This window comes from Sinocyclocheilus grahami, unplaced genomic scaffold (assembly GCF_001515645.1).
Source record: "Sinocyclocheilus grahami isolate Dianchi unplaced genomic scaffold, SAMN03320097.WGS_v1.1 scaffold52.1, whole genome shotgun sequence".
Classification (NCBI taxonomy): domain Eukaryota; kingdom Metazoa; phylum Chordata; class Actinopteri; order Cypriniformes; family Cyprinidae; genus Sinocyclocheilus; species Sinocyclocheilus grahami.
Window position 1 is genome coordinate 1,502,005 of NW_015505231.1, and position 12,058 is coordinate 1,514,062.

Consider the following 12,058-nt stretch of genomic DNA (forward strand, 5'->3'; position numbering starts at 1 on the left):
ATATATATATATATATATATATATATATATATATATATATATATATATGAATTAGTCTAGATTACACCTCAAGTCATATATGGTAGGATATTTTTCTTTTTATGAATATGAAAAGACTATGCACATTTATTGTTTTTAATAACACTACCTCTCTAACCAAGCAACCTTTCAAATGCCGTGTTGGGTTTGGATGTCCGTTTTGTGTTAAAAAATAACACGTGTTTCTTGGCGGCCACTTTGACCAACTAAAAACTGCAGCTAGCCTATTTGTAGCTCATCAATTTGATCATTACGCTCGAGTTATATGAAAAATGAATATAGGTCTACGTATGAATATGAAATTGATAAATCGTTTTTTATTTTATTTTATTTATTTATTTTAATTTGAATGAAATAGGCTAACTTTTTCTTTTTTTAAACAAGAATTATTGTGTCGTCATGTTTTGTCTATTCAGTTTTCAATAAATTCATACTATAATTTCATATTACATTACAGGCAATCCTGTCAGGGTGTCCCCCGTCTGTGACCCGAGACGCTGGGGTTCAGCCCCCGCGACCCTAAAGAGGATAAAGCCTTTTGGGAAATGGATGGATGGATTTTACATATTTCGTGTAATTCTGCTTCATAATTGGAATCTTTGTGAAGTGCTAAATTCTAAAATAGTTGTGCTAAAATGCAAATGTTTAACAATTAGACGTCATAGTCAGTTGTTGTTCGACGTTTGTCGAGTATTATACTATTATTATGTTTTATTATAATATGTAGGTTTGCAATATAAATGGTCTTTGCTCTTAAGTGGCCTGAATACATCCAATGCATTTTCATATCGCGCCACAAGGCCATATTTGTATCAGCGGGCCTAGACTGCAAGCAGGTGATGTTAAACAAACTAGAATATAGGAGAGACTCAGATGAATAACACATTCGCAAGATGCATTTTGGTAATTTTCAAAAGAACAACTGTAGACTGCATCATGTTCTAACATATAGAATGCCAGTGACCAGGCTCTGCTGTCTTCGAGTCCCCTTCATTTACTATAGTTCCAAAAAAGCACTTCGTCTAATGGCTTAGAAACCTGCAACCTAACTTGGACATCAAATAACTGGTTTGACTATTAACCAATGCACACACAAATGTCCTTTAATCACTTTAATTTTGCAGTTTTATACTTAAACAACAGGACCACAGAGTGCCCACAGATTAGCCACTTAAAGCCACCCGTGAATTATTACATGAGTCCATGAAATATATATATATATATAAAAAAAACACAGAGCCATGACGTGTCATATCTACATATTTTTTTCGGAGATTGTTGTTGCGCTGCCACAGTAATGGTAAAACCTTAGATATGTGTGAATGAACCTCACGTTTCTACCTGCTCTCATAGCTCGCCGTGATCGTATAGTGGTTAGTACTCTAATGAAGGGGCAGAATGTTAGGAACAGCCGATTAGTTAATAATATGCTGTTCGAAAACGGTGAGCTACTCGGAGTGTCGGTATAAGTAAGCTGACGTAATAATTTAACCTTCATAGGGAAAAAAAATCTATGATATGATATAAATTTTAAACAAATCAAACTTTTAATCAGTAAAACAGTTGTGGTTATTTCTTTTAATTAGGCCTACATAAGAAAAAAAATTTGGTTAGAATAAAATCTTTGCTCTTTGTTGATCAATTTAATATGTAAATAACTTCAAAATACCGTTTTCTAAGGCAGAATGTGCGGCACCAGCACCTCTTGGGTGTTACTCTTCCAGAGGTTATGAGGCGGAGCGTACGTACTGCGCAGTTTCCATTCAGCCCACAAGGATGCGGTAGGGAAAAAAAAACACAGAGCCATGACGTGTCATATCTACATATTTTTTTCGGAGATTGTTGTTGCGCTGCCACAGTAATGGTAAAACCTTAGATATGTGTGAATGAACCTCCCGTTTCCACCTGCTCTCATAGCTCGCCGTGATCGTATAGTGGTTAGTACTCTGCGTTGTGTTAGCAACCCCGGTTCGAATCCGGGTCACGGCAGTAAAAGTAGAAGAGCAGGTTTTGCACTGTTACTTGATTTGATGTTGTAGAAATAATGCAGGGGCAGAATGTTAGGAACAGCCGATTAGTTAATAATATGCTGTTCGAAAACGGTGAGCTACTCGGAGTGTCGGTATAAGTAAGCTGACGTAATAATTTAACCTTCATAGGAAAAAAAAATCTATGATATAGATATGATATAAATTTTAAACAAATCAAACTTTTAATCAGTAAAACAGTTGTGGGTATTTCTTTTAATTAGGCCTACATAAGAAAAAAAATTTGGTTAGAATAAAATCTTTGCTCTTTGTTGATCAATTTAATATGTAAATAACTTCAAAATACCGTTTTCTAAGGCAGAATGTGCGGCACCAGCACCTCTTGGGTGTTACTCTTCCAGAGGTTATGAGGCGGAGCGTACGTACTGCGCAGTTTCCATTCAGCCCACAAGGATGCGGTAGGGAACCGGCTGTCGGCGTATGGTCGTATACCGGTCAGTAGCCTACTCTGCGTTGTGGGCGCACTAACCCTGGTACGAATCCGGGTCACGGCAAACGTTCCTATGTAAGGCTGCTATTTTGAGTGACAAAATTATGTTCATATTCTGAAAAAGCTAAAGCAAAAATCTAAATCGACTAAAAGTCTGCAAGTGTGATGATATTGGTGATATGGGAACCGGCTGTCGGCGTATGGTCGTATACCGGTCAGTAGCCTACCATGGTCGTATAGCGGTCAGTAGCCTACTCTGCGTTGTGGGCGCACTAACCCCGGTACGAATCCGGGTCACGGCAAACGTTCCTATGTAAGGCTGCTATTTTGAGTGACAAAATGATGTTCATATTCTGAAAAAACTAAAGCAAAAATCTAAATCGACTAAAAGTCTGCAAGTGTGATGATATTGGTGATACTGTAGTCTACCATATAGTGTCTTTTTACACTTCAAAACCTCACTTTAATTGAAATATTTACTTTCAATTAATATTCTTGTAACTCAAAAATATATATATATGTATATCCCTCTATACCACAGTGACGACAGAGAGGAGACAAGCATAACCAACATCTGACTGACCTGTATGTTTTTAGGATATTTTAAGACACCCTCAGTTTTTAATATGTACGCACCAGACGATTTAGGCACCAGATGGCAGCAAACGACCATGTATATGAAACCACTGCTACAAATGGATCATTAGGAAAACTTGGCAGAGATAAAGACTTATTAATTACCTTACTGTGTCCAGTTAATATTACCGCAACTGTAGTAATTCTAGACACGGATAATTCTGACTGTTGGATGGTAGAGACTACTAAAAGTGTAGCTGATGTTATTAATGAAAACACATCAACAATGACCCAAACCAGTGCTTTACCAGTGTTGTCTTTACCATCAAAGGCGTGTCAAATAATTTAACTTAGTGAAATGTAGCAATGTAGCATGTATGTGTTGTTTTTGTTACAATGTCATTCGATTTTTAATGTTAGTTTTCTTATTTCCTGTCTCTTTGCCCAATGATTCGTCTTTAAAAGCAAAACAAAACAAAAACTTTCACACACTTACACATCAAAAACCACAAAGACACACTCAGAGACACGCAGAAGGAGCTCTTTTGCACCTGTTGACAACCATGAAAGACTGTCCTTGTTCCTCGCTACTACGAACCAGCCACCAAGAACAAGAGCAACAACGAGATGCACGCTCAAATAAACAAGGAGAAAGCTTATAGTAAACATGGATTCCTGCCAAAACCACTGCGTCCCATTCACACTCACACACACACACCCGTGCATGCATCGCAAATCCTTCAGCTACGAGAAAAAAGCAGCAGGCCTCCACAGAAGAGCCAGGCAAAACTGCTGTGTGCTTGCTTTCTCTCTCTATGTGCGTCTGTCTCCCTCCTCACTTCAATAGGTCTTGATTGACAGGACAAGCATGCACCTATGTCGCATGAAATGTGCATCCCTGCAGGCCTTTGTCTGGTCTCAGAACACATGTTCTTGTAACAATGTGCATCTTCATTAGCCACAACTATAGAAGCATCATGGTCTGATATTTTATCTTTCATCTTCGCTAAAGAGGGGGTTTCCTCCATAAACAGTGGTATAAATACTGAAGTTGTTTACTTGTGATCACATCACATTAAAAGTTTGTGTGTGAAGGGTATGTTGAAGGATATCAATAATATTAGCATGTGCAATGTTGAGTTCTAATAATACTCCAAAAAATTAGAGTAGAGACATCCTTGTAATAGTGATGAGAGTCTCCCAGTTACCACAACTATAACATGTAACTGTATCACATATGCATCAGAACAACAGTCCATTTACATTCAAATGTTTGATTCTTCTGTCTGTGGATAATGACTGTGTATATTTAAATTCTGTCTTATCATTTGGCACTTGATCGTTTCAGCACTAAAGCATATAAATGAAGATAAGCAGCTGCAGTGAGATTAATAAACATTCAAATACATTAAAGGTACAGTTCACCCAAAAATGAAAATTCAGTCATCATTTGCCCAGCAGGTTGCTCCAAACCGGTATCTCTTTCTTCTGCTGAACACAAAAGAAGATATTTTGAAGAATGTGTTGAACTGATAATTTAGAATGTTTTCCTTACTATGGAACTCAATGGGAACCATCAACTGTTCAGTTACCCACATTCTTCAAAATATCTTCTTTTGTGTTGAGCAGAAATGTTTTTTTAGTTTGTTTGAAGAAAGACATTTTTTTAACAGAAGTCTAGAGTTTTAATACTAGTAGTTTAGAGTTCTAATACTTCATATAAATGATTCTTCTCATGCAACAATTTAGGGCTAATGCTGCAGGTAAACAACAAATTATATAATCATAATTTATCTGCAGTTCTCACATTAGATCTGCTGGTAGGCATTTAGGGTGTAAGCAAGTCTGCATTGAGTGAATTAAGGTTTAAACAAAAGCAACAGCTTTTCTTTTTTTTCATGAGGTTTTAAAAAGAGAAAAACAAAGAGAAACAAGACAACGAGCAGTAAACAAGAATAAACAAGAACATTGTTATAGCATTAAACTCTGCCTTACTACACAATTATTATTGATGACCTTAATTCATAATCTCAATTTATACTTAATTCTCCTATATTTAATGAGAACAGTTAATATAAGTGGCCAGGTTACATTAATACACACTATTCCTCCATGCAGCAGTTCTGGTCCATAACTTGATGATTCCCTTTTTCCTCTCTCAAGGCTCCTTTCTTTCTTAACGTCCCCTCATCGACCCCCCAACCCTGTTTAGAACAAAGAGGCCTTTTGTTTCCTAATTGCCCTAAGCAGATCCTCGTCAGGCATGGCTACACATTGCTGTAACAGTTAAAGAACCCCTGGTCAATCATTCTCTTCAAAATGCTCTCCATCTGATCTCTCAAAGATAAGTCAACAGATAGTAAGCATACTAATATACGCCTTTTCACAGCTTTTTGAAAATTGTCTCAAGTGTACACATAAGTGCCAGTATTCCAAAAGAATTCAATAAGTACCCAGGCTGCATCCGAATATGCAAACTTCCCTACTATATAGTAGGTAAGAAAAAGTATGTAAAAAGAGTAGGATGTCCAAATTCACGGTTGAGGAATTCAGAACCACATATAATACTCTTATTACGTTTACCATACCATAACAGACAAGTAAAAAATTTTTTATTTGATTATAAAGTTTGCCATGCATCACATGAGTGTACGGGATTTCTTTCCCTCATTAAATATGCTAAGTACCTTTGCCTTTTTGTCTGATTTTTTTTTTTCAATACTTTTTAGGCATCAAATCAAAGTTAGTAATGTTTAAACTTGTTGCTGGTTGGTTTGGTTCTTGACTTATATATTATATATTTTTAACAAAGTCCCTATGGGAAAAATACTGCTGGAACCAAGGCCCTTGAAAAAGTGTGCAGGCACTGTTGCTCTCTGACAATGATAGGTCACATGGCAACATGGTAAATGTAGTACATCTGGATTACATTCATACTATAAAACATAAGTCCTATTCGAACAGGACTAGTTTTCTTTGCGATTTTAATCCCATTGGAATCTGCCAAGTCTGTGTTTTTTTCTCACACAAGCCTAAAAAATTCCAGAACAAATTTCCTACTCTTTTTCGGCAAACTCAGTGGTCCTCTGAGAACTCTAATCCTCAATGTGAATGTCTGCCATGGGTGTTTTTGACTAACCTGACCTACTGTGTGTGCACTAATCTTCCGTATGTTGCACCTTTCACCTGCACCTGAACAGCATCTTAGGAAACAAAAATAGATAATATAAATATAAAATACATATACAATTTTAAAATATAACATTATGAAGAGCCAAATCACTAAGACTGGACTTTTTAATATCAGCATCAGGTAAGCTATATCTATAGATTTATCTGCTTAGTTACGTTGGTTAATTATAAGCAGCCATTTCTATAAACTCAAACGTTATCCAGAAAACTCAGGAAAGGTTGTTCAATCCCATCCGAATATAGGGCTATACTTTTTAAATGGCCACAAAGTAATTAATTATTCAACAGAAATACCTACGGTATTAATGGTATTGTGCTAACTGATTTGACAGTTACTGACTGTACTGACTTCTATGGGTGCAATATCATGCAAAAGAAATATTTTTAGTACCACTGTCATTGTATAAAGGCTCTACTCACAGTCAGCTAATTTATTTCTCAACAGTAAGTGTCCAATAAAAGCAGACATAAAGCGAGTAGTATTCAGGTGGTCATGTGATCTTAAACTGGCGGTCTACATGGGGTGACCTGCTCCACGTAAAGTAAAACAACAATGTATTTGTATTTATCTGATTGCACCTTGTCCTTCAGCTTTGGAAAGACTCTAAACAAATAACAACAACGACAACAACAACAATACAGTTACATTTGTTGTCATTGAATATGTTTTACACATAATGACACGAACTGTACTATTAGAAGTAGTATTAAAATTACTATTAATCATTATTATGGCAGTAGTGGTGGTAGAGTACTAGTGGTACTAGAGTTTGATGGTGAGATGAAGGTGGCAGATGCTTTAAACATGCTGCTCTGATAATACACACTGCTGGCAGAGAGCAGTTAGAGGAAGTTGAGCTTGATCCCTACGATAATGATCAAACTAACCTGAGGTGTGCCCAACAGCCGGAATAATTAACACTGTGATTACGGAGAGAGTTTAGCTTCCAGACAAACAAAACATTTAGTTGTTAGATCAGTCTGAGGATTTGAGACTAAATCAAAAGCACCAAGGTGACCTATCTAAAAGTACAACGTCACTACTGTCATAATGTCAGCTGACACTAATCCCATGTTGTGATCAAGTTTCAAGCTGATCATTGAAGGGTTAAACCCTAAGCTCCTCATGACTCTTCTCTTTTTAGGAATGTCCTTTACCAAAAACCTGTATTTGTTAATCCATATTCCATTAATACATATTTAGACCGACTTTATCTGAAAAACTGAGTGTTGTCAGAAAAAAAAACTATTGTCCCCTTGCATTATCAACACATTATTTTCCTGTTTAATACTGTAAATCTGCTTTGACACAATCTGTATTTTAAAAAACTCTATATAAATAAAGGTGACTTGACTTGACTCAACATTTTCAGAATAATTACTACAGTCACCACACCTGGTGTAAAAACAGACAAGTTCTAACATAAGCAGTGCTTACTTTTTCTGCCAATTATAAACTGGTCACCATGTTGGTCATCATCTCCATGGGGTGGGGGGGGGGCACATTTTAATATTAGAACAGTAGGCCTACTAATAGTAGTTAGGTGCCAAATGTATTAGCCTATGTATTTTTAAGCTATGATTCTGGATAATTGATTTTTAGAATATAGATCACGGTTCTCCCGATTCTGAAAACAAAACATTAGACAACCAAACAAAATAATATGTAGGCTAATTTACTGACAAAAGTTTTTGACAAAATATTATATTTAATGTTATAAATGAGACTATTTAAAAATATTTATTGGGCTACTTTAAATGAATTCATTATAACAAAATCATTGAATGAATACTTGTTTCGTCCATTTTTTTTAACAGATCTCTTGAATGATACAGACATCAAATACATTTTAACAGTCACTGGTTGCCACCTACTGGCATAATGTAACAAAATCTATATTTGAAGTGGAACATAGTTCCGAACGTCATTTGATCGCGGCTGACGCAACATCAGAGTTTATGTCCGGACTAAACTTTTATCCCAATACTTTCGTTATTATTTAATGTTTGCAACACAGAAATGTATGTCTACTGTGTAAGTAGACTGTGAAGCTGTTTCAAACATAAAGCTTATCGTTTCTTAAATCCCAAGAATCGATTATTCTAGCCTGTTTTCAGTTAATGGATGGAACATTGAAGGGCACTCCATATCGCAATATGCATTGTGCTTTGGTACTTTTAATATGAAACAAAGTCTCAGATTTTGTCCATTGTATTGCAGTATTTAAACAATAAATGCCGTTTTGGCGCTGTTTAATGTGGAGTGGCAGATCGCTGTAGCGCGGCGCACATCGGTTCAGTAAAACAAAATAATCATGACTAAACATCCGAAGGTAAGTTAAAATAAAGAGTACAAATTTACAATTCTTATCCTGTCTCATGTAATCTCTCAATTAGTGTTTCAGCCGGGCAGAGACGTCAATAACGGCTTGTAAACAATGTCACGAAACGTCACATTTACCTCAGAAAAACTAATTCGGTGACCATAAACTCATTAGTAAGCTAGAAAAATAAATTGTAGATATAACTGCTAAATATATGCGCCATATAACATATTCATAATTTTTGCTGTTCTTCAGTGTTTCATTTATGTTTGAATAAATCCATCAAGTTTTTGACAGCCACCATTTAAATGTTTATATTAAAAAAACAAAAACGAATTGAAGTAGAAATATTATTATGTAATTGTAACTTTATTATTTTAAAAACTTCATTAAGTGTAATTTAACAAATCAGTCAATTTTAACCTTCAATATTATAGTAATGTAGTACCGACTCTCATGTATATTTTACAGCATTAGTTGAGAATTTTTTTTCCTTGAGAATATTTGGCATGTACTGTACACGATATGAATCCAAAATAATCGATACTGAATTATTTCAATATCGCCCAGGCCCGGGCGGCCCCCCTGCGACCCATGAAACAGCCCTGAGCATCAGAGCCCAGTGGTCATCCAATCAATATCATAAACATAGTTGTCACAGAATTTCCTCATTTATTTCTTCCCCTACTGCTAATCCTTTTAATTACTGCCTTACTCAATGCTAATGTTATTCACGATTAGTTGGTATTATGCTAATCTTCGACCCACATTCGGCAGGAGAGCAGGAGCATCGTCTGAAGGCCAGATTGCTGGGAGGCTGGCATGCAGACTGACATCAGTCTCCCAGCTGCACAAAGCAAGCCAGACAGAGGGACTCTTGCAAAAAAAAGACCCTTAATAATCAAAAAAAAATGGGGGACCGTAGTGTGTACCTTAATGAACGACTGTTGGCCACAGGGATTAGCGATAAATGCTGCTTTCCTCTCTTTCCTAGCCCACCCCAGCATCTGCTGACAGTTTTGACATTTTGAGCCAGTTTCTTAGTCTTGAGTATCTGAGTGGTTAGTGTTTCAAATTAAACCATGTCTTTTTTTTTTCTTTATGTGAAATACAGAAAATAGAAATATTGTGAAATGTTCCAAATTCTTGATTGAACTCAGATATTCCATTGGACACTGCATGAAAAGGATAGATCTCCCATCTGTCAATATTCAGTAGTAAACACATGGCATATTTTATTTTATTTTTATTAATGTATACAAATCTACTGTATAATATTCATGTATACTGTAACATTTGTGACCCTGTCTGTGAAATCCAGGCTAAAGTCTCAAAATCTAATTATAAGATAACAGGCATCAAAGTTTGATTTCAACCATTAATTTCCATTACTTCCAATTTCCATTGACATAATTAACAACCATGATTTCAAACTTTGACACAACCTTACTCAATCAATATTAAAGATATCAAGGTTACATTTTCACAGAATGTTCTTTGCCTTATAAAGGATGATTTTATGTAGAAAACAGTCAATCACACACACACACACACACACACACACACACACACACACACACACACACACACACACACACACACACACACGCACACACACACACACAAGACTTTAGCTGGGTTTTCACAGCCAGGGTCACATTTGTACTGGAAATGATTAAGTATAAAGGCAGTGGCAGTGTTCCAGATTCAATTACTGCTTTTTTGTTTACTAATTTTCAGTTAAAAAAAATATACAATATGCATAATATTTAAAAAAATTAATAGTGCACAATAAAACACTGCACTAATGAGTGTGTAACCCTAAACCTATCTACAACCAGAAAAGACAAATGTTAACATTGCTTATAAGCAAAGAACGATGGTCATTGCAATCGTCCTCAAATAAACACATAACAATAATGTAACTTTAAATTTTGTATAATCCTTATATACAATTTAATTTGTATTTGTTATTACGTTTGTCGATGAGTCCCATAGACAAATGGCTCAGACAGAAGTCACAGTTTTACACAAAATGAATGACTAATTACTTCATATATAATTACTTAACTGAAAACACAAGTGTTATATTGTATCCAAATAAGCAAAGCAAGTTACCATAAAATTTTGGACTTCGTCTTATGCAACAAAGATGATTCCTTTCTAAACACTGTTTTATCTATAAAAATGTTTATAATGCTAAATCATGTTAATAATTTTTAGAATGCTAATGTTTATAATAATAATAAAATTAAAATTAAAAATTAAAACACTGATTTTGAAGCATCCCTTTACACCCTAATTGTTGTAACTGCCCTATTAAAAACACACTGATAAACTGTTAACTGTTAAAATGGCTGGCAAAAGGAAAAAAAGTATTTAACTTCAAAAAGAATTATAATAACATTCATAGTGGAATGAGAACCAGCAGTAGCTTCATTGAAAGCGACACTCAAACAAGAGGCTTTTGTCTGCCAAGAGGGAAAATAGACAAACACAGAGAAAAATGTCAACAAGTGCAGGGTAAGACCACATCTTGTGCGAAAGTGTTCATGAGTGGCATGAGTAAAACTAGTGGAGTAAGTCACGAAATCAACCGAGCAACATCAAAAACATCATCAGAAATCATCCGAGCAACGGCTGCAAGAAACATCAGCTGGAATAACACTTTATCTCTTATACTTCTTCTTTTAATTTTCATCTGAAGTGGCCATGGATCATCGCCGATATACTCTCAAAATCCCCATAACAGCAAGAATTGGGACTGAGCCCTTAAACATGATTAAAGGTGAGTTATAACCTAAAATTAATATAGATCGCAGCATGCAAACAGAAGAGGGACTCTAAAAAAAACCTTGACCTCCTGACACAGAGTTTAACGCAAGGTCCTGACCTCACCTGACACCAGTGACATCCGTATACAACACATATTTTGCTAAATATAAACACATTAGAAGACCGGGTATAAAGCAGGATTACATATCAGCAATATGCTAAAATAAATGTAAAAGAAATAAAAGTACAGCAGAAAAAAAATTAAGCAAATATATACAAACATACACATATATGGTTTGACAAATCACAAAAAGATTCTGTAAATAATTATGTAAATATTGTTAAATAACTTTCAAATGATAAAACAAAGAATTCAAATTCAAACAACTACTCTGCAAAACCTTTTCTCTAAGACATGCTATGAATCGCACCGAAGGAGGAGTTATGTCACTCCAAAAATTGGTGGGAAAAAGCGAAGAAAAAAAAAACTCCTAAAAGCACCAAACTTACCATCCACCAGGTCCTGGCTGTCATGTCATAACATAGTTGCCATTTGATGGAGCTGTCTGCCGTTTTCCCAGCCATTCTCCCGTCAGTAGCTTTCATCAGGAGCAGCTCAGGAGTAGATAACACACTAATCAAGCCTTCATCAGACGCCACTCTCTCAGCCCCAT

At 35.6% G+C, this 12,058-nt stretch overlaps 1 protein-coding gene across 2 annotated transcripts in view; it reads right to left on the reverse strand.

Moving 5' to 3' along the window:
• The window catches only part of LOC107583269 (nuclear factor 1 B-type), a 97,436-nt gene extending 85,378 nt beyond the window's left edge, over positions 1 to 12,058 (reverse strand). Inside the window, exon 1 of one of the 2 annotated variants that reach the window (XM_016269431.1) lies at positions 11,895 to 12,058. In XM_016269431.1, the coding sequence (XP_016124917.1) occupies positions 11,895 to 11,990 (96 nt within the window). In that variant the 5' untranslated portion in view covers positions 11,991 to 12,058. The remainder of the gene's footprint in view (positions 1 to 11,894) is intronic. The other variant, XM_016269435.1, reaches the window with a different exon arrangement.